Source organism: Microtus oregoni, unplaced genomic scaffold (genome assembly GCF_018167655.1).
Source record: "Microtus oregoni isolate MIOR12 unplaced genomic scaffold, Mior012 000026F_ref0000081, whole genome shotgun sequence".
Taxonomy (NCBI): Eukaryota; Metazoa; Chordata; class Mammalia; order Rodentia; family Cricetidae; genus Microtus; species Microtus oregoni.
Genome location: NW_024543085.1, coordinates 34,659,792 through 34,681,971, shown reverse-complemented (window position 1 = coordinate 34,681,971; position 22,180 = coordinate 34,659,792). Strand labels below are relative to the sequence as shown.

The following is a 22,180-nucleotide window of genomic DNA, read 5'->3' as shown; positions in this document are numbered from 1 at the left end:
GGTCCATGAGCGTGACGGTCCGTAGACACCCAGGGAGGCACATTCCTGTGGCTGCATCTCCCAGTTCTTTCTTCTTAGCCTCTCTCCCTAGAAAACTGTCACTGTTCCACCCGAATGCCATCCATTGTGCGTGTTGGTTTGAGTTTAGCTCCCCTTGCCACATTTTGAGACTGTGGTTTCCTTATCATTGCATTAACTATAAGGAAACAGCCATGAAAGTCAGGGACATAGCCCAGTTATAGAGCATTGTGTAGCCTATAGAAGATGCTGAGTGCAGAAGAAAAGGTATCTGTGTGATGGGCCTAAGGCCACCGAAAGGGGGAGTGCTCTAATTCAAATGTTGCCGTGATTTGGGGCTTACAGCATCCCCTACCCCTCCCTTCATGTTAGAGTATGTTTGTTGGACTTGGTATGTGTGGTGCAGACTGCAGAAGGAAGGGAGGTGCCTGCTGATGAATCCTCCATGTCTACCCAAAGAAGGCATGCTGAGTGCATAGGAGGGAAATAGGTCAAGTGAAGCAGACTTGCTGTGTGGTTTACCATTGTTGATGAGGCTCCTGTTTCAGAAGCATTAATGACTTGGAGTTTAGTCATTGTCCCTGGACAGTGTGTATGTGTTTTCATGGCATGCTCACCTCCTGTCTGCTTTCTTTGCGTGTTTGCTCTTACACTTAGGAAACCGAATACGCAGTGCCTTCCACTGTGGTGTGCAGCATACCCTCTTGCTGGTGCTTCTCAGCTGCCACCTTCCCCAGTTTCGTAACGGGAGCTCCCTTGGTCATTAACATTTACCTATAAACTGTCCCGTGAGGATAAGTACCGTTCAAAAGCACTCTGGTATTTCAGTGCCTAATGCCTTCCGTTTCGCTCTGACTTTAGGTTAGCAAGATTGCATTGGAAAGATGTTTACTTTTTATATTTTGGGTTTTTATTTGTTTGTTTTCAAAAATAGATGAAGCCAGGCAGTGGTGGTGCACGCCTTTCATCCCAGCACTCAGGAGGCAGAGGCAGGTAGATCTCTGTGAGTTCGAGGTCAACCTGATCTACAGAGTGAGTTCCAAGATAGGCTCCAAAGCTATAGAGAAGCCCTGTCTCAAAAAAACAAAGAAGAAAGAAAGAAAGAAAGAAAGATGAATAAAAAGAATTTTTGGTGGAGTTAGAGATTGCACAGGACTTCATGAATACTAGGCAAGTACTCTACTATAGAGTGTTATTCTCCAGCCCATTTGTCTCTTTATTTTTTCGAGCTAGAGTCTCACTAGTTGCCCTGACTAGTACAGACCAAGCTGGCTCAGACTCAGAGATCCATCTGCTCTGCCTCCCATGTGTGTGCTCCCACACTCGGCTTAAAATTTCTGGTCTCTGTGTAACCCCGACCGACCTCAAGCTCGCAGAGATCTACCTCCCTGCCTCCCGAGCGCTGTGATTACAGGCGTGCGCCACCGTGCCTGGCAGGAAGGCTTCGTGCTTTCCGGACCACAGTGTGTGATGTTACTGATAGAAGGAAGCTAACTTGGTTGGCAGGGGCCTTGGACTGTGTAATGAACTCTAACCGCTCAAGTTGCAGCCCAGCGTGGAAGTCTTTCAAGAATGTAATGCAAGAAGAGGAAAGATGATAAAAGTATGAGCCCTGAGTGAAAAGTGGGGGTGTTGCCTTGGCAGCCCCGCTGCCCATGGTCCATCATGGGTGTGGAGGGGCTTCTGAAGGGGCGGAGTCTTACTGTAGAACCTAGGCTGGTTTTGAACTTGTAATCCTCTTGCTCTGGCCTCTCAGGTGCCTGGCAGACTGGTGTTGAAGCTGCTGTGGCGAGAGGAGCCAGGCGAGTGTTGCTTTAGACTCTGACTCCTTGGAAACCTTAGCAGGAATCCATGGCGTCCACTCATCTAGGAGAACTGAAAAGAATCAGTTTCCATAGGCCAGATTCTTCTCGTACGCCGAGGTCCTGGCTTGCTTACTTTCCCCTTCCAGGACCCCTTGATGGGTTTTAGTGTTTTTATAGTATTGGAGCTTTTCATCTTTTTTTGTTTGTTCTTGAGGCAGTGTCTTGCCGTGTGACATGGGTGCCTGGAACCTGCTGCCTTCCAAATGCAGAAGGGTTAGAAGCGTAAGCCACCATCCCTGGCTTCTTTTCTTTAGTTCTTTCTGCACAAGGAATTCAAGATTTCTCTATTGCTCTGCAAGTGCTCCGACTCTGAGGTCAACATTTAGCATCTAAATGAAAATCTAGCATCATGAAATCTCAGAAGAATCTGGTTTTATCATTCTGGCATATTTTTCAAAGGTTTAAATAGAATGTTAATTCTTCGTAATGTACATCTTTACTGTTTGAGCCGTTTTTATTTTGACACACACACAGAATCCCTCTGACACATTGCCTTTGGTCTTTCTTTGTTCTCCTTAGCCGAGGCGTTGTCTTTGGTCTCTGGAGTGCCTGTGCTTCAGTGGGCAATATTTTGGGAGCGTGCCTGGCTTCATCTGTTCTGCAGTATGGTTATGAGGTGGGTATTTTTTCACCATTGTGTGTGTACACTTGCTCTTGCTATTTAAGCCAGGGTGACCTCTCCTGAGGGCTGTGATTATAGGCGTGCACCACCACGCCTGGCAAGAAGGGGCCACAGTGTGTGCTGTTATTGAGAAGGAAGCTGACTTGGTTTGCAGGGGCCTTGGGTTGTGTGGTGAACACTAACGCTCAGGGGTCAATCATGGGTGTGGAGGGGCCTCTGAGGGGACCTTCTGTCTCCAGGGTACACAGCCAACAAAGTCCATCCAGATGGGAGGTAGTCTTTTGGGTGGGCATGTTCAGTCTGCTGAACATTTGGCAGAGTCTGAGTGGGGTGGAGTAGTGAATCCCCAGTTGGCTCAAATCAAAGTAAGCCTGTGCTTGTAGAAAGAGGAGTAAAGACAGATCCCGTTCTCTGACCTCTGAGTCAGATGCTCCTTTGGGAGCATTGTCATCAGATGCTGCCAGCTGTTTGGACTGTTTTAACTGCTTTGAGTTCCTGAGGAATCATGGTCAAGAAGCCCTAGACATCCATCCCAGATAGGCCTAGGAGCCAGAGTGATGCTCGAGGTAAAACCCCTGGAAAATGGTCCCTATAGCCACAGAGCAAGAGGCTGAGTGTGCTGGCTGTTACAGTTCTGGGTGTGTGGAGAGCTGGGCAGTCCGTGCTCTGCCTGCAAAGTGTGTACGTGTGAATGAGGAATAAGAAGGATGTAGATTGTCTGAAAGTCATAAAAGTACATTTTGAGGTTTTTTTTAACCAGTTAATTTTTATTAAAAAACAAGTAAAAGAATAAGGGAACAACAGAAAGACTATACTGTGTGTTTACTAGCCTGGTAAAATGCAGGCCGGTGACCTGTGGTGCTCTTGAGGTTGTGAAGCAATGGACATGGCAGTTGTTGGCAATGTCTGTCAGATTACAGCTGCTCTGACCAAGCTGTTCCACCTCCGGGAAGTAGCGGCACCAGCGAATGTGCTTACTCGCGTACAGTCAGTGTTATCTGCAGTTATCTCAGAACAGTTTGTAATAGCAAAGACTGATGTTAAAAGCCAGCCGATAGAGAGGTAGTTAAGCTCCGGCGAACCTGTTGGAGGATGCGGTGTAGCTGCGACTCCAGACCAGGAGCTCTGAACTGAAGGAGATCCAGACACTGGGAAGATCTCAGACAACAAGCAGGCCAGGCAGTGTGCCCTGAGATGCCAGTTTGGAGAAAGGCAGGCTGGATTGCTTGAATTAGCTTGTATGTTTCCCAGTGGTCCCTGCAGAACAAAAATTACGCAGCAGTGCTTATATGTTTGGATAATTGAGAGCTGGATGGGTTGGGAAGGGATCGGGCAGAAAGGATTTACTCCACCTCTTAGTGCTTATTTTCTTGAATGGATTGCCCGGTTAGAAACCTAAGTGATTAAAAGGAAGTTGCTCTCTGAGAGAGAGCTGTTCTGGTCCAGGTAGAAGCCCATCACCTATCACAGTCACCTTTTTTCCGTGGACGTTTTCCCATCGCTCACACGTGGCTTGTACCGATTGTTCAAGTGTGAATTTCACTCACCCTGTGCTGCTCCTGAATCTGGCTTCTGGAAACGTGACTTTGATTTTGGCGTTTCTTGTTTAAAAATTCTGCCTCATTGTCTGTATCGATAAGGCAGCTCATACAGCCTGGCCACTGAGTCTTTCAGGTTCCCCTCCACCTCCCGTGGCAGTTTTCTTCCCGTGGTCCCAGACAGAAGCCCTCCCCTAAGGCACGCGGGGAGCGCCCATCCCATCCCCAGGCTGCCAGCGCCTCTGCTGCTGTGCCCAGGAGGATAATTTCCCACCATGCCCTTCAACGTCATCGAGCTGCATCAGCCTCCTTTCAGCTCTTCTTCCTTTTGAATCCTGTAGGTTTCTGCTAGGGCTAGGTCTCATTTATTTAGCTGCATGCTACCTGTTCAGACTGTAGGGTATTGCTTAATCCCCTCAGCTGGGTGACATGTCTTCAAGGGCAGATACTGTGTCTCTGTAGGAGTTTGAATGACAAAAAAAAAATGAGATTTTCAGGGGCTAATCCTGACTTTTCAATCGTAATAGTGCCACTTGGTATCCAGGGGACCCTGATGATCCTCTGTCAGCCTCTCCATGTCCTTGGGAAAATGCAGTGGGGACTCACAGGTCAGGACACTTGGCGCAGTGCCTAGCCAGGAAGCCCTGGGTCTTGAAGTCCTCCCAACCTCCCCTCGTGTGTCTGTAATGAACACAGCTATGATGACCACCTCTGAGTAAGATTCACCTCAGCTGTCTTTCCTCTCCTCCAGTACGCCTTTCTGGTGACCGCGTCTGTGCAGTTTGCTGGCGGGATTGTCATCTTCTTTGGGCTACTAGTGTCACCAGAAGAAATTGGTGAGGAGAAGCCATCTCTGTCATTCAAAATACCTTACTGTTGTAAGCCAAGGAGGTCCAAGGACAGGAACTGGGATTCTCGGAGGAAAGCTGCACACTCCTCTCAGGGCACTTAGGAGCAGTTTTGCCCTGTGCATCCTGTCCAGTTACAGCCAGTCTGTTACCACTGCATGTGTTTGAGGGGAGTGAGGCTCACATTTGAGTGCAGGAAGGTCCGAACATTTGTAGACGGTTTGTGTAATTGAGATACTGGCTAAGAATGTCACATCTTGAGACTAGATTCTTTTCCTTTAGAAAGATGATTCAGTTTGATGTTTTTTGTTTTTTGAGACAGGGTTTCTCTGTGTAACTGCCCTAACTGTCCTGGAACTAGCTCTGTAGACCAGGCTGGTCTCGAACTAACAGAGATCCGCCTGCCTCTACCTCTCGAGTGCTGGTATTAAAGGCATGCGCCACCACTGCCCAGCCAGTTTGATATTTTTTTATGGTTAAATATGGAGTGTGTACAAGTGAAGCCATAGGAACAGGGGTGTGCAGCTCTTCTGATCTTTGAGCCAACAGACTCTGGAGCCTTTATTGGTTTTAATTTCCTTGGTGTCTGAACCCTAGTTAGGTCTTCAACATGAGGAAAATAAGAACAGCCTCAGCCCCCAAGTGGTGATGAGTGCAAAGCCTCACATGTGGGCAGGCACATGGTGGTGCTCTGTAAATGGCCGCTGTTTTTGCTGTCCTAGGTCTTCCAAGTATTGAAGCGGAAGAAAACCCTGAAGAAGATTCACACAGGCCTCTCATTAACGGTGCTGAAAATGAAGACGAGTACGAGCCCAATTATTCAATCCAAGAGGATGGGGCTGTCACCCAAGTGACGGCGATAAGCTTTCACCAGGCTTGCTGCCTTCCTGGAGTCATACCGGTACGGGCTCTCCTGGCTTCTCCCTGGCCAGGGGTCGGGCTGATATGTTTTGTTTTGAGATGATCGTGTTGCATCCCTTAGCTTCCCCGATAGCCTTGAAAACCCAGAGACTAAATATTTGCAGCTTGGGGGAACTGAGAAATCTTAGTGTGGTCACTCGGCTCTGTAGCACATAGAAGCTGCAGACAGACATGGCCAGATGTAGCCCACAAATCGCTGCCCTGACCTAGCTTGTAAACTACTGAGGCAAAAATAACAAGGTTTTAAATATGTGTTTTGAGCCTGTGGCATCTACACGGACCTAGAGGGGTTCTGAATGGTTCACTCTCTGCCTTGTTTGTGACTTCTGGACATTCCAGGGAGCAGGCTGTTGCCCTGTCCAGGGCAGAATACTCAGTATTTCCTGGTAACACATTCCAGTGTTTCCACAACCTTTGCAGGAAAACCTCTGTGTGAGCTAGACCCCTTCTGCTGCAGTCTGTCTGTCTTGATGTTTTGGGTGCCCTACCCTTGGAGTACAAGTTAAGAGGCCTAGGTTGTATTTCCATCTTGCCCGCTAACTTCCTGTGAGACCTGGTTAAGTCACTCAGTTCCCCTTCCTGTGGGGGGTGATGACACCCATCTTGCCTGGGTCAGTTGACAAAGCACCTGTTTTTGTCACCTTGCTTTCAGGATGCTTAGGCATTGTCCCCTCCCCCACTTGAGTCTGTCTGTAGGCCATCCTCTGCCTCTGCCTTCCTCTCGGCTCTCTTCTGCCTCGTGGCTCTCTACTAAAAACAAAACAAAACAAAACAAAAAAACTCTTCCAGCAGGTAGTCAAGTGTCAGTCAGATATAAGTGTAATACCCTAACACCCTGAAATGCTTGACTCCAGGGACAGTGGCTAGCGTTAGGAAGACTCCGGTTCTTGTGGCCTGTCCTTAGGAAGATCCTGTCTTTCAGTTATTAAAACATTTTGATGGTGTTTGCTTGGGTTGAGACAGAACTTGGGTTTGCTGTGACAAAACAAGAAGCTCCTTTGCTGGTTCCTTTGTACTTCCTAAGCCATTGTTCTCCAGCTCGGGCGGGGTGGAAAGGAAGTCTGGTTAACCCGGGCCTTTGTCTTTGTAGCAGCCTGTGGGAGCTCTGCTGCTTGGGATTTGGCTCTCTACGGGTGGCTGCTGCCCTGCTAGAAGCTCTTTTAGAACAAGTGGCACCTGGGGAATAGCTGGCTGGCGCTCAGGGGCAGGAGTGTACTAGCCAGACACCCTTTGAAGTCAGCCCTCTGCCTCCGCCTTCCCTTTGATGCTAATAGTCAGGGTTTCCTGGTAATAATGTGTTGGACGCAGGAGTCTCAGCCATCACCCATTTAAGGTCGCTCTCCTTCAAAAGAGAGCCAGGAGGCCAGTCAAGACCACATCCCTTCCTCTCTGGCCCACCAAAGATGCTTTCCTTTGTGGGATGTAGGGCTTTTGGGGAGCTCTAATATGAAAATGGTCCTCAGGTGGCTCTCTTTCTGAGTGTGACTGGGCTGCTTTGCTCTCCGTAGTGGCCAGCATTAACTGTGTAGGAAGAGAACCAAGGAAGTCTGGCTGCCTGCAGTGTGAGCTGAGATCTTAGCTAGGCTGATCCGTCCGTGGCTGATGCGGGTTGGCAGCGCGGATACCATGGACCTTTTGTCTGAATAAAGAAACATGGGTACAGTGTGTACTGCTCTCTGGGTTGCAAACGCTGGCTTGCCTTTACCAGAGGAACGATAGGAGAAGACACTGGAGATAGCTAAGAAAAAGCTGTGTGCGTTTTTTGTTGTTGGTTTTTTTTTTTTTTTAGAAGCCAATGAGAGTCAAGAGAAGAGAACGGGCTGCCAGGTAAAGCCAGGGAAGTCACGCTGTGCCGTTTGCTGCTCATTGATAGCTGTGTTTTCCTTGCAGTACTCACTGGCCTATGCCTGCCTGAAACTGGTGAATTACTCCTTCTTCTTCTGGCTGCCCTTTTATCTGAGCAACAACTTTGGGTGGAAGGAAGCCGAAGCTGACAAGCTGTCCATTTGGTACGACGTCGGAGGCATTGTAGGTACGCACATGGGCATCTCCTTCCGCACAGGCAGGAACCTTGCTTCATTTGAAGTTTTACTGCTTGCTCCACAGCCGTCTCTCCCAACCCACCCGACCAGTAAACATGCAGACTTGTGTGAGAACAAAAAGTCCATAGAGAGGAGAAGCAGCCCGAGACGGCTGTGATTCATAGGCTGTCTTTTCTTAGTCTTTGGTTGATGGATCAGTCCTTTTGTCTTGGGACCGCTCGGGAATCCCTTTAAATGCAGCCCCTTTGTACGCTTTCAGGGGTGGCTTGGCTTTGAAGCTGATTTTTGTGAGAGCTTCAAGGTGAAGTGGGAATATGTTGGCTTCGGCTTCCTCCCACTGTCCCCCTGTCTCTGGCCAAGGAAGCAAACACAGCACCTTTCAGGGTAGATTGTCAGATATCAGAGGGAGGAAGAGCAGGGATTTTCCTTTCCTTTCTTGTGTATGTCTGTGTTCGCAATTGCCTTGCTGTATATGGAGGATTTGTTTTATTTTCCAGGCTGGGGATTGAACCCTGGACTTTGTACATGCTAGCAAATAAATAACCCTAGTTCCGCAACAGATTTTACAAGTGTCTTTGTGGTGTAGGCAGAAATGCAAAAAGGAAATAATAAACTGTTAAATAAGGCCAACGATTGCACACTGGGGCCCTACCTTAACATCTCTGTCTCCGTGATGTTTACATACAGAGATACAGTAAGACCAAGCTACCCTGAGCGCATGAATGGCACAGTAGGCCCTTAGGTGGCACACTGGCCTCATATCTGAATTCGGCCACTGGTAGCCTTAGGTCCAGAGCCAAAGGTGATATAGATAGCCCGAGACCTGCCATATTCTGTGTCCTCCAAAATTAAAGGTACCTCAGTGTAGAAGGAAAGCTGCAGCTCAGAGGTTCTGTTGACAGCTTGTGAGGCGTCTTCCTTAAACTTGGTGTTGTTGAGGCCAAGCCCACACCAGGCAGCCCGAGCTGCTTTCTGGTTTATGGTCTTCCTGCTCCAGCCTCCTGGGTGCTGGCAGTAAGGTTTACTTGGTTAGTTCATCATGCTTTAAGTTAGAGTGAAGAAAATCCGGGGATCGCTCACTTATTATTTGGTGGGGAAAATAGTATATATGGATAATAATGGTTCTGAAGGGTTTCTTTTTTCTTACTTTGATGCTTGATTTGTGGTGTCCTGTCCATGGGCCATCACTGCGGGGAGGGGACACTTGAGAGAGGAGCGTGCCTCAGAGAGCCGTGCCCAGCCGCTGCTCTCCACCCATGTGTGCTCTTTGTGCCTGAAGGTGGGACTCTGCAAGGCTTCATCTCCGACGTGCTGCAGAAGAGAGCGCCTGTGCTAGCCCTCAGCCTGTTCCTGGCGGTGGGCTCCCTTGTTGGGTATAGTCGTGAGTATCCCTTTGCAGTGGCCTTGATTCACTTGCTCAGAGTCAGTGGTCAGCCATGGGGAGAGCTGTGCCTGGGAACTGTCATCACATGGTTTTATTTGTGTGGGAAGGAAACTGGCATCTCTCCTGCTTTGTGGGTCTGTTTAAAAGCTTGCTTGGGAGTGTATTGCTTTGTTTGCGGGCGGCTCCAGAGGGACAGCATTAGAGCCAATAAAACCATAAAAGGGGGCAAGGTTTCAAAAGCAGGGAAGATGGTAATTAGTAGGCCGTGTGTGTGTGTGTGTGTGTGTGTGTGTGTGTGTGTGTGTGTGTGGTGTGTGTGCACACGCGCGTGCGTGTTCTAAAGACGGTAGAGTCTTCTCTGGCTTTTAGACATCTCATTAGCTTGAGCAGTAGCCAGAGGCAGACAGGACAAAAGCTGGAAGGGGTGGTGAGAGTCGGCTGTCTTTGTTGTCTCCAGAGGGATTGCAAGGTGTCAGGGATGCAGCCGCTGTGCACTGAAGGAGGCACATGCCGCTGCTGTGCCTGCACAAGTCACCGTGCCGTGTGTCTCTTCTCTCACAGGCTCTCCAAACAATAAGTCCATCAATGCACTTCTGATGACCATCACAGGTACGGCCGACACTCTGCTCACTGCTCCTCTCGGGGTCAGAGAGCGCTGTCTCCCACAGAGGGACTTATACTAAAACCTCTGCTCTATAGCACGCAAGTGAGAGGGAGATTGATGCCTCCTTTGCTAGCTTCTCCCCTCTGCTTGTGACTGACCCCCTCAACCCCTGTGATAGAAACTGTCCCCGTGGAGGGGTCCTAAACATTTAGATTGCCGCCCCAGGCCTGGATTTGACTTCAGAAAGTGACTTAGGAAGGTAGCACATTGGAAGTCCAGGACAGCTAGCTTTTTCTCTGGTGCTGAACTGGGTTGGTATTTCCCTGAGCGCTAGGTAAAATTCTGGGTACAATTAAGGAACATGTGTTATATATATATATATATATATATATATATATATATATATATGTTACTTTTTAATTCAGCATGATGTGTGACTGATTCCAGTAAGATGACCCAGTTTACAAGCTCCACGCCACACCCGCACGTGGGTTGGCTTTCTTTCTTTTTTTTTATATTTATTTATTATGTATACAATATTCTGTTTGTGTGTCTGCCTGCAGGCCAGAAGAAGGCATCAGATCTCATTTCAGATGGTTGTGAGCCACCATGTGGTTGCTGGGAATTGAACTCAGGACCTTTGGAAGAGCAGGCAATGCTCTTAACCTCTGAGCCATCTCTCCAGCCCCCGTGGGTTGGCTTTCTGAGCGCAGTGGCAGTTAGGGTCCCTGAACCTCTGGAACAGCACTGTTTGTCCCTCTCTTGCCAGTGTGGTGTTGCCTTGGGTGTGTGTTCCGCTACTTTGTTCTTACCCGTGGATGCTGTACAGACACTAGTGTGTCACACCCTTCGGGAAGGGATTTTAGAAGAGTAGACATCAGTTAGTGTGAGAATACTGTCTGGGAGCATTTCCTTTATTTTCTGTTTCTCCCCAACATTTTGATGTTTTGTCTTATCTGACTAGAATTATGGATCGTATTTTAACCCAAATCTGTTCTCGTTATGGCTTCAGGGTTTTTTATTGGCGGACCGTCCAATATGATTAGCTCGGCTATTTCTGCAGACCTGGGTCGCCAGGAACTGATCCAAGGGAGCAGCGAGGCTCTGGCGACCGTCACGGGAATCGTCGACGGAACTGGGAGCATTGGTGCTGCTGTGGGCCAGGTGAGAACAGCGTGTGCTTGCCGGCTCCCACGGTAGGTGGCGCTCTTGTGCTGCGAGCCGCTGTACAGCAAGCCCTAGGCTTTCAGCCTCTGAGAGGTGGGACCTGATATGGGAGGCATCTCATATGACCATAGATTGCGTCACGGCCACCTCGGAGTGTAGTCTGTGTTCTCCATGCCCAGACATCTGTGACTGGTCCCAGAGGGTGACTTAGGTATCCCTATCCTGTAATCATCTGGGATGCAGAACACTGGAAGTCTGTGGACCTGCTGAGATGGAACCTGTTGATCCGTGGATTCCCCTGTGGATGCCGAGAGGCTAAGACGGTCCTACTGTAGTAGTCATAGCGACTTGAAGTTTGCTGGTTTGCCTGACTAGTGGGTGAATTGCTGCTAGCTGATGCAGTGAGGAACAGTGGACTATCCTGATGGTACACAGCCATGGAGTGGATGTATATCAGTATCTGCTCGCTGCAGTAATGCAGGCTCCCTGAGGGCAGCATCATGGTTTGGTTCCCCTGTAGCCTTTCCTGGCACACAGGAGACACGCTGCTTCCAAAGCACTGCACAGTAAACGGTTGACACACTTAGGATATTTGAGTGTATGATCAGGGGGAAAAATTAACAAGGGCAGGAGAAATACTTCTTCATGCTCTGTGATAGAAATCAAACAGGGCCACTGTCACCCATTCAGAAGGCTTCATGTCTGAAGGGACAGTGAATAAGCATTTTATTTTATACACCTACATATTTACATGTTTGTAAGTCTGTATGTGGAGGCGTGTAGATGGAAGTTTCTGTCCTGCTCAATTCTGCAGCCATTTAGTCCCAAATAAGCACACAGAGGCCTATATTAATTATAAACTGTTTGGCCTATTGCTCAGGCTTATTACTGACTACCTCTTACAACTTAATCCATAGTTCTTGTCTATGTTTAGCCATATGGCTTGGTACCTTTTCTCAGGAAGGCATTCTCATCTTGTTTCCTCTGCTTCTGGATGACGACTGCATCTCTGCCTTTCCTCTTCCAAGAATTCTTCTAGTCTGGCTGCCTCACCTATACTTCCTGCCTGGCCAACCAGTGTTTTATTAAACCAATATGAGTGACAAATCTTTACAGTGTATAAGAATGTTACCCCATAGGGGGCTGGAGAGATGGCTCAGTGGTTAAGAGCATTGCCTGCTCTTCCAAAGGTCATGAGTTCAATTCCCAGCAACCACATGGTGGCTCACAACCATCTGTAATGAGATTTAGTGCCCTCTTCTGGCCTGCGGACACACACAGACAGAATATTGTATACATAATAAATAAATAAATATTTTTTTTTTTAAAAAAAGAATGTTACCCCATAGCAGGTGTGTGCATGCTGTGTGGCATATGTGTGGGTTATGGAGCTTGAACTCAGGTGACAAGGGTCTTTACCCTCTGAGGCATCTTTCTGGTCCCATCACATTGAGTATTGTATTTTATTCATTCTTTCATTCATTTTTTTTTTTTTTTTTTGAGAGAAGGTTTCTCTGTAGCTTTAGAGCCTGTCCTGGAACTCACTCTGTAGATTGATCAGGCTGGCCTCAAGCTCATGGAGATCCACCTGTCTCTGCCTCTTTTTTTTTTTTTATTTTTTTTTTATTTTTTTGGTTTTTCGAGACAGGGTTTCTCTGTGGTTTTTGGAGCCTGTCCTGGACTAGCTCTTGTAGACCAGGCTGGTCTCGAACTCACAGAGATCCACCTGCCTCTGCCTCCCGAGTGCTGGGATTAAAGGCGTGCGCCACCACCGCCCGGCTCTGTCTCTGCTTCTTGAGTGCTGGGATTAAAGGTGTGGGCCACCACTGCCCAACTAAACTGAGTATTTTAAATTGTTTCTCACTAATGCTCTCTTAGTGAATTAGGTGGGTAGTTGTAATTGACATTACAGACATTTTGCTTTGAATTTTCTTTCTTCCTTTTTGAGGATAGTTTCTCCTGTAGCTCAGGTGACCTTGAGTTTGCTGTATAGACTGTCATCACCTTGAGTTTCTGATCCACCTCTCAAGGACTGGGATAATAGACCCATGCTCCCACGCCTGACTTCTTGGAGTTTTATCCCTATAAGTCTCACACGTCAGTGTTCCGATCCTGATGGTGATCACGTCACCCTCAGACTGACCCCCATAATCAGGCCAGGATTCAGGGTCCTTAGCTTTCCTGGTGTTCCTGTCTGTTCTGGAACCCAGAGATTCGCCTGCCTCTGCCTCCGAGTGCCAGTGTTAAAGGTGTGGGCCACCATGCCTGGCCTCTTGGGGATTGTTGAATGACTTGCCATTGCCTCACCAACTCTGAAGGCTAAAACTCCACAGCCTGGCCCTCAGCTATTCCCTGGGCTGCGCCAAGTGATGGTGTTGCCTCTACCTTCCCCTGACTTTTCAAGGATTTGTTATTTTTCTGTTCTGGTTTCCATAGCAGCTGGCTCATACCTCCAGGAGAACACTCATTATCCATGATGTTCAACTGCCAGCCTGGGTGTCTGTGCTCTCTCTGTACCAGAGTCTGCATTCCTTGAAAACCAGCTTGTTCCAAGCTGAGCACGATGGTGCACACCTGTGATCCCAGCCTCAGAAGCAGCGGGATTGCTTTAATGTCAACCTGGGCTGTGTAGTGACAACCAGGTCATCAAGGCATGGCAGCATCCTGTCTCTATAAAACTAAAATTAAAAGTGAACTGTTTCATCCACCTTTGTATTTCTAAAACTTAGTATGTTGTTTATGTGTGTATGTGTGTATGCATGCCTGTGCTGTGTCACACATGTGGAGGTCGGAGGACAGGAAGTTGATTCCTTGCTTCTGGGATTGGGTTCTGGAGGGAAAACTCAGGGTGCAAGTGTCCTTACCCACTAGGCTATTTCACCAGCTTCCTTAGTGCATTCTGGACACACATTTGGGGGTATGACCCAGCTGCACTGTCTACTAAGGAGAAATGAGAATAAATGTGTACACTGAAAGTTAAACATTTTAGGCACCGAATGTAGAGACAGCACAAATGTCCAGCAGCAGATACATGCATAGATGGGATGCGACAGTAGCCATGCACTGGAGTGTTGTCCCCCAGTCCTGACCACATGTGCAGTGGTGCGTGTTCATGCGCATGCAGACATGCAATGAGTATGTTTTTTTTTTAACAATTGAAAGAAAAATAAATCTTTTTTTTTTTTTTTTTTTTTGAGGTTAGTTACAGTTACTGTTTGGAAGCTCTGATGGGGTGGGACTTGTACCTTTGTGGGTTGGCGAGTTTGCTCTCCAGGCTGGCCAGGAACTCAGTCTTCCTGCCCCATTTGCTCGGGGGCTGCTTCCAGGTGCGCCACTGCACCCAGCTGGACTTGAGCCTTTTCTCTTTATCAGGACCTAGGCTATGTCGCTCAATCACCCTGCTTTAGCTTTTCCCAGCACATAGTTCAGTAATACTGTGGTTAGTGTGGGTTACATCATCTGTGTGGTCAGGTGATTTTCAACACTAGTGTCAAGATGTTCAGCAAGGGAAAGTGGGTTCTTCAGCAGTGGTATGGGACAAACTAGATATCCACGTGAAAGGGGTGTAATTGAATCTTGTTTTATACTCTGCAACAGTGAATTCAAAGTGGATCAAAGATCTTACTCTAAAAGCTAAAATTTTGAAATTCTTAGAAGAAAACCTAGGAGCCAATTTTGATGAAAAATCCATAAAAATGGCGACTATAACACACAGGCAGAGTCTCAATAGCCTTAGTAGGGAAATACAAACCAGAACCACACTGAGGCCTTGCTTCATTCCTAGTGAAGATGGCTGTAATTAAGAAGCAGGAAATAGGACCAGCCTGGTCTACAAGAGCTAGTTCCAGGACAGTCACCAAAGCTACAAATACTGTCTCCAAAAACAAAAATAATGTGGTATGTACATTCAGTGTAATTCTGTTCATCCGTGAAAAAGAATGAAATGCTGATGTGTGTTACTATATGATTGAACCTTGAAAATTTGCTAAGTGAGTGACTAATCATACAGGAAAAAAAAACCAAATTATTTCCATGAAATATCTACAGTAGGTAAATTCACAGCTTCAGAAAGTAAACAGAAGTTATTAAGGCAGGTATGGTGGTCCATGCATGCAATCTCAGCACTTGGAAAACAGACAAGAGGATTGCTACAAATTCAAGGCTGTCCTAGACTATATAGTGCTATCAAGACCAGCCTAGGCTATAGAGTGGCTTTGGGGAGAAGAAAACAACAAACTAGAACCTGCCAGTGGCCGGGTGTGGGTGCTGTGGTTTACAAAGCTCTTGTTCTAGGTGAAGATTTGGGAAGTAAATGCTGTTGTGGTTGCACATCATCGGTACTGTGATTGATGCTGCTGACCTCTGTGTTTAAAAATGGTTACCACTGGGGACTGGAGAGATGGCCCAGGGTGAAGGATACCTGCTGTACAGTCAAGAGGACCCATTAGGATCCCAGCCTTGAGGTAATCCCAACTTTGAGAGAGAGCCATCAACAGGAGGATTGCTGGGACTTGGTGGCTTCCAGCCCAGCTGAGAAAACATGATCCCTACAGCCAGGGAAACCTCAGAGGAATAGACAGTGTGAGGGAGGACACCCAATGCCTTTTTCAGCTTTTACCCTTGGGCATAAGCTCACGCACCTGCACATATATGCACACATACATACACACACGCTTTAAAAAAATATAAAATGGCAAATTTTATGTTAGTTATTCCTGTAGTAAGAAGGTGGGGGGAAGCCGGGTTAAGTGCTCTTAACCTCTTTTCAGTAGTTGAAAGTAAAGAGAAAAGCCAGGTGTGGTGGCATGATACCTTTAATCTCAGCACCTGGGAGGAGAGGCAGGTGGATCTGTTTGAGTTCGAGGACAGCCTGGTCTACAGGGTGAGGACAGCCAGGTTACACAAAGAAACCCTTTTTCAAGAAACCAAAAATAAAAAAAAAAAATCTCAAACAAACAAAAAAGAAAATAGTTCCATTGTGGAACAGATTATGTGGCTGCCCTCACTGGGGTCAGCTTCCGGCTGCTCGGGCCTACACAGTAAGGCTGTGTGCCTCAAAAATACTTAAAAGGGGAACAGCATAGGGCGACAGCTTGCTCTGAAAGCATCAGCTCTAGGGCCTGGGAGATGAGGAGGGAGCTGGAGGCACAGCAGATACTGTTCTTCCTCCTGGAGCAAGGGGAGCAGAGCAAACCTAGGAGTATAGCTTCTGCGGTTTTGCGTAGAATGAGCCAGTAATAAAATGCAAATGGAGCCAGGGTGGTGGACCATGGACCAAGCCTGTAGCCCTTACCAGCATTCAGACTGGCAGCGTGTTGTGGTGAGACCCTGTCTCACTATGGGAGTATATATGTGGAAGATCTTTGTAACGACAGATGTTACTGAACCCCCAGCTCCTGATTTTCCAGAGTAGTCCTGACTAATCTCCTTTTAAACTACGTTGTCTCGTTTATATTCTTTGTGTATTATCGGGGGTCAGCCTTGGCAAAAATACCCTTTCCATAGTGGAGGTGTGGGAATTTAGAAATATAGTAAAGAATATGAAGACGCGAACAAAAATAATAAAACGCAGGAACATATACGATAGTATAGGGAGGGAATTTCTCAGTGAGTACTGAAAATTCTCCTGCCCGTGTTTAATTTCCTACTGGTTAATATACCCCTGACCTCAAAAGGTAAAAGGAAAAGAAAAGACAACATTAACAGACAAGTTGAAGGTCACGGCTACTTTCACCTACTTTCCCCAGACTCACGCCCTACACCAAACACTCTAGGCAAACCACTCCCAGGGTGGAATGTCAAGTTATTTCCTGGAACTTAGTGGGATCCTTAGACTTTGGTTTTAGGTAGCCAACTACTTCCCTATTCCAGGAGCAGGAGGTCTGGCGACTAGCCACACCTGTTGAGGAAGAAAATCTCGGGAGAGCAGAACTCTGATTTACAACTAGGTGGGGCCTTTGTTAGAAGCACAATAACCTTGAATGAACTAGAAACAAGTCCCTGACTCTTTGGCCTCTCTGGCCTCCACAGAGTTTGAGTGCTTTGCACCTTGTGACGTCTGCAGCCTGCACAGGTCAGAAGAGGGCGTGGGTTCCCTGAGCTGGAGTGACAGGTGGTTGTGATTGAGAGCAGCTAGGGCTTTTAAGCACTGGACAGTCTGTCTCTGCAAGCCTGACCTCCGTTCTCTTAAGGAAGAGTCTCAGTAGCCCAGGCTGGTCTCAAAGCAGTTGGTGGTAGAGGATGACCTTGAATTTTTGGACCCCCTTCCAGGACTGGATCACAGGCTTGCACGGCCAGGTTCAGTTCTGTGTTTAAGTGGCTGTGTGAATGCTGGCTAAACATCTTACCAATAGAGCCTTGTCCCCATCCCTCACTTTGTTAATTTATACAGCGTTAGATCATATTTTCCTTTTCTTCTTTTTAGTATCTGGTGTCTCTGATCCAGGACAACCTTGGATGGATGTGGGTTTTCTACTTTTTCATTCTCATGGTAAGCGTGTGCTTTTTTTTTTCTTTAACCATTTTTCCTATTTAACTTAAAACATTTGACTTCATCACTACTTGAAACCAACAAAATTGCCGATTGCTTGTAAAGACGTTAGTGTGAAAAGTAACATTTGTTTGGCCTGAGTGAAAAGTAACATTTGTTTGGGCTGAAAAGACTCATTTCTTTTCTCAAGGAGCCAAAGGGCCCTCAGTTTGCCTGTCCCAACCGGAAACTAACAAGTGTGGCCGGTTACAATTCCCGAGAAGCAAAGGCTTCCTCATAATGGCCAGGCATCAATCAGTGTGCTCCTCTGGGCTGGGGACTGGGCTGCTAAGCAGGCCTTGAGAACTCGGAAGCAAAAAACAGTCTTACTTTTGTGGTGAAGCTCTGATGAACACTGTCTGCGGGGCAGTTGTTCTGCTGAGATGTTGCGCTTTATGGGAAGACGGCCCCAAAGGCCCTGCTTTTAAAATGCTTTCCGTTGAAAAGGCGTGTGACGTATTCTGTCATTGCTGATGGGACAGTGCTCATGACTGGTGAACTTGAGCTCATCTGTATGCGGCTTCTCCTTGAAACCAGGCATCCTAACTGGCCACCATCACTAGCTCCAGGCAGCTGTGTCTAGCCTATTCCAAGGATGGCCAGGATAGGTGAATGTGAACTAGGTATGTTAACGGAGCTCTTCTCTAGCTTCTGGTGACTCAGATTCGGTCACACACACACAACTAATTTTCCAAAGTTGTTCTCTAATTCACTGAAGACAGTTTTCTTCCTGTGAAGTCAGAATGTGTTTGCTCGAACCCCTTGCTAATGTTTGAATCATGATGCTCTTCATTTTAAAACCTTTTTCTCTTCACAGACAAGTTGTACAATTCTGTTTATCTCACCGTTAATAGTGAGGGAAGTATTCTCTCTTGTGCAAAGAAGACAAGCTCGTACACTGAGTGAATGATGGGTGCCCCTGAGAGAGAACGGACTCATGAGGGCCTGTGGGTCCCAGTTCAGGTGTGTGGAGTTGTCAAGGTGCCGGTGGAAGCTCAGCTTGTCAGGCGTCACGCAACACTGCCAACCGCCCCAGACATTGTCGAGTAAGGGCCGGATTATTTTTGTACACTACAGCATTTATTGGTGATTTTTTTTTTTTTTTAGTTATATCGGTGAATGTACTGAAAGGAGAAGGAGCTGCCAACATTCCTGTTGGGCTTGTCGGTTTATCCCATTAACCTGCCGTGTTGTTTGGTCCTGGACCCTTGTTATTTACTCTTAATTCAGAGCTAAGGGAACAGGAGGCAGAGATGGGCAAGTCTGTATTGACGAGAAGACTGCTGTGTGGCCCTCTGAAAGCAAGATGCAGAGAGTGGATCACCATGAAGGCGTCAGAGCAGAACTCAGGCCGGACGAAGCTCCGGCCCCGCCTTGGACAGAGCGATGATTGCCTGTGTTTGTGGCCTCTGGAAGTCCTCGTCCTCTCCAGAATGGTTGTCAGCTTTTTCTCCGACTTCACTCACGTCCGACTGACTCCTAGGAGGAGTCTTCCGTTCATGAACTATAAATTATCTCAGACATTCCAGTGTGGGGCTTTCAACCTCAGACTTAGAGTCTGGGAACGTTAGGGCCCTCCGAGAAGTCATGCTATGTAGCCTTATTCTTGAAAACCTGGGTTCCTGGAGTTACCTCAGAAGACTCGAGTTAGAGACAAGACAATGGCTCTTTGTTGCAAGGTGTGAAGTGTGTGTATTGAATCATGGTAGTCCATTGTTAGGGCCTGAGGCCTGTCCTTTTTAGAAGATGGTAGAGTGTATCTCTTTGAGACTGAATTCTTTTTTTTCTTTTCTCTCTCTCTCTTTTTTTTTTTTTTTTTTTGTTGTTTTTTAAGACGGGGTTTCTCTGTAGCTTTTGGAGCCTGTCCTGGAGCTAGCTCTTGTAGACCAGGCTGGCCTCGAACTCAGAGATCTGCCTGCCTCTGCCTCCCGAGTGCTGGGATTAAAGGTGTGCGCCACCGCCGCCTGGTGAGACTGAATTCTATATGAGAATCAATACTTTAAGGTCATCCTGTACATACATTTTAAATTATGTTGCAGACTAGGAGGAAAATGTGCAATTTTGAGGGACACCTAATTCACATTGGGTTAGGGACTGTTCTTCCACCTCTTGTTTTATGTTCCAAATATGTGTCGACGAACTTGTTATTTAATCTGCAGACTTCTGGTCACGTTACTGTTGAGTCACTGACGTAAAGGGAAAACACAAAGTATAGGAAGGGAGGGGAACGGAACAACTTTTGTAATAAACGCCCAGCCGTTTGGTTATTTGATCTCTGCTCAAGCTCTGTGCTCCCTCTCGTTTTTCTTTGCCTGGCCCTGGGATGGAGCGTGCCTCGCACATGCCCAGTGTGCATCTCTTTGCTGCACTGCTCTTCCAACCCAACTCTACATTTAAGTACAACGGATGCCCAGCACTGCTTGTCGCTGGCCAGCAGACTCTTAGCCCACAGCCTTGGGAGTCAAGCTGCGGCCCCGCCTTAGGTACTGGGAGACAGCAATGCTGGAGGTGCTGGGAAAACCTTCCCCCCCCTCCCCGGCCCCCCCAGCAGATTGCTCCTGGGTGAGCTCTCTTGTTATCACTGACCTCTTGTTGACCTGTAGCTCAGAGCTCCGTCCTCTTCAGCTGGACCTTCGTGCTGCATCCTCAGGTACAGATAGCAGCCAGTGCTTTCTTTTCCAGTTGAGCTTCCTATACACGAGCACCCCCTTGACTTCTCCGTGGTTCTCCAAGCTCTACCTGAAATGGAGTCATAAAGACTCGGAACTGGGTGAAATGACAGCCTTGCTCTCTCGATCTACTTCTGCCTACCTGCGAAGGAAGTAACTTTAACAAATGCTTACGAGTCACCTTACTTTCTTATTAAATGTTTCCCTGGAAGAAAAGTCAGGGGCTGGGGAACAGCCTGAGTGAAGTGCTCACCGTGAAAGCATGGGTACCTGAGCTTGGGTCCCCAGCACCCACTTGACGAGCTGGGTGCACCAACTTCGGCCTGTAAGGAATCCCAGCGCTCAGTAGGTAGACGTGGACCTAGCTGAATTAGTGAGCCCGGGTTCAGGGAGAGACCCCTTCTCAGCAAGAGTGAAGGCTGGAGAGATAGCTCAGCAGTTTAGAGGATGCTGACTTCTCTTCCAGGGGTCCAGGTTCGGTTCCCAGGACCACATGACAGCTCATGATCACCTGTAACTCCAGTCTCCAGGGCTGTGTCCTCTCTTCCAGGGGTCCAGGTTCAGTTCCCAGGACCACATGACAGCTCATGATCACCTGTAACTCCAGTCTCCAGGGCTGTGTCCTCTCACACGGCCTGCGCACACTGCGCTTACACACATGCAGCTGGAACAAGGCTAGGGTTAGGGTACACATAAATAACACATCTTAGAAAAGTGGGGGGGGTGGTAGAAGACCTCCGCGTGCAAGCGTACCCACACACCATGCACACATAGTAACATATATCAAGCATGGGAGAAAAGGCCATAATAAAAGTAGGTTTGAAAGAAAAAGAATCTTCTGTCAGTTAAAAAATAATTTGGAAAAAAAAATATTAGTATGAGGTTCTTACCCAGTAAGATAAAGAATTTTTGGTTGGGAAACATTTTGTCCTTCAAATATGTCACATTCTAGAATTTAAAAATAGTAGTTATATATTCCTTAAGTAAGAGCTTAGGAAAAGAAAGAAAATCCCTTCTTGACAGCTCGGTGGAAGGACTAGAGCATGGCGATCTGTTTCCACGGTACTGTGGCTAGTACGCAGGGCCTCTGTGCCGGCTGTGCAGGTGCTCGTCCACTGGATGGCTGCCTCTCCAGCCCAGGGTGCCTCCTGGTTACCCCTGGTGCTCTGAAGCTCACTGTGATCCTCCGCCTCTGCCCCCGGGATGACACTCGAGCACCACGCCCGCTACAAGGGATCCCACTTGTTCCGAATAGTTTTTCTGACTAAACTCCTGTTTTTCTGTCCTGTTGCCCTCCTGGCTCTGCTGCCAACTTCCTCTTCAATGACCGAGCAGAGTAACTAGCGGGGAAGCTTGCCAGCACTGCCAGAACTGCCTGTCATTCAGCTGTAGTCATCGGTGACGTCACCAGCGGCACTGCCTTTACCAAAGAGGACGCCGGATCCTCTTCCCACCCACATGGCAGCTTGTGGAGCTCATTGCATTTGGGAGCTCTCCCGCCTCAGTCCTTCTGTTTCCAAAACCTTTCCCTTGTGTTTGATACTGGTAATAGCTTTATCTTTTCCCAGGACTTCTTTTTAACTCCTTCCTTTGACTTCTAGAGCATTTTAATTTTTGGGTTTATTAGGATCACGTGTGTATATGCATGTGTGTGCGTGTGTGTTTATTGTGTATAGGTGTGTGGAGGTGACATTGCTTTCCTCGATCACACTCCATCTTAAATTTATTTTATTTTATGTCTATGGATGTTTGCCTGCATGTGTGTGCATCATCTCTGTGTAGTGCCCTCGGAAGCCAGCTGAGCCCAGAAGTCGAACTGGCATTACAGACAGTGGTGAGTTGCCTTGTGGGTGTTAGGAATCAAACCCCGAGCAGCCAGTGTGTTTAACTGCTGAGCCCCACCCCCTCCAGCCCCACCTATCTTACACCTGTCTCCACGTAGGCCAATCTGGCAGCCGCTTGCATTGATTGGT

General features: G+C 47.6%; 1 protein-coding gene across 3 annotated transcripts in view; it reads left to right on the top strand.

Annotated features, from left to right (window-relative positions):
- Window positions 1-19,850, top strand: part of LOC121463493 (sugar phosphate exchanger 3) — a 45,557-nt gene extending 25,707 nt beyond the window's left edge. For 2 of the 3 annotated variants that reach the window (XM_041675746.1, XM_041675745.1), the window contains 9 exons: window positions 2,403-2,499; window positions 4,795-4,879; window positions 5,614-5,792; window positions 7,703-7,844; window positions 9,134-9,235; window positions 9,800-9,847; window positions 10,855-11,006; window positions 17,434-17,499; window positions 18,356-19,850. In XM_041675746.1, the coding sequence (XP_041531680.1) occupies window positions 2,403-2,499; window positions 4,795-4,879; window positions 5,614-5,792; window positions 7,703-7,844; window positions 9,134-9,235; window positions 9,800-9,847; window positions 10,855-11,006; window positions 17,434-17,499; window positions 18,356-18,448 (964 nt within the window). In that variant the 3' untranslated portion in view covers window positions 18,449-19,850. The remainder of the gene's footprint in view (window positions 1-2,402; window positions 2,500-4,794; window positions 4,880-5,613; window positions 5,793-7,702; window positions 7,845-9,133; window positions 9,236-9,799; window positions 9,848-10,854; window positions 11,007-17,433; window positions 17,500-18,355) is intronic. The other variant, XR_005976443.1, reaches the window with a different exon arrangement.
- Window positions 19,851-22,180: the final 2,330 nt, after the last annotated feature.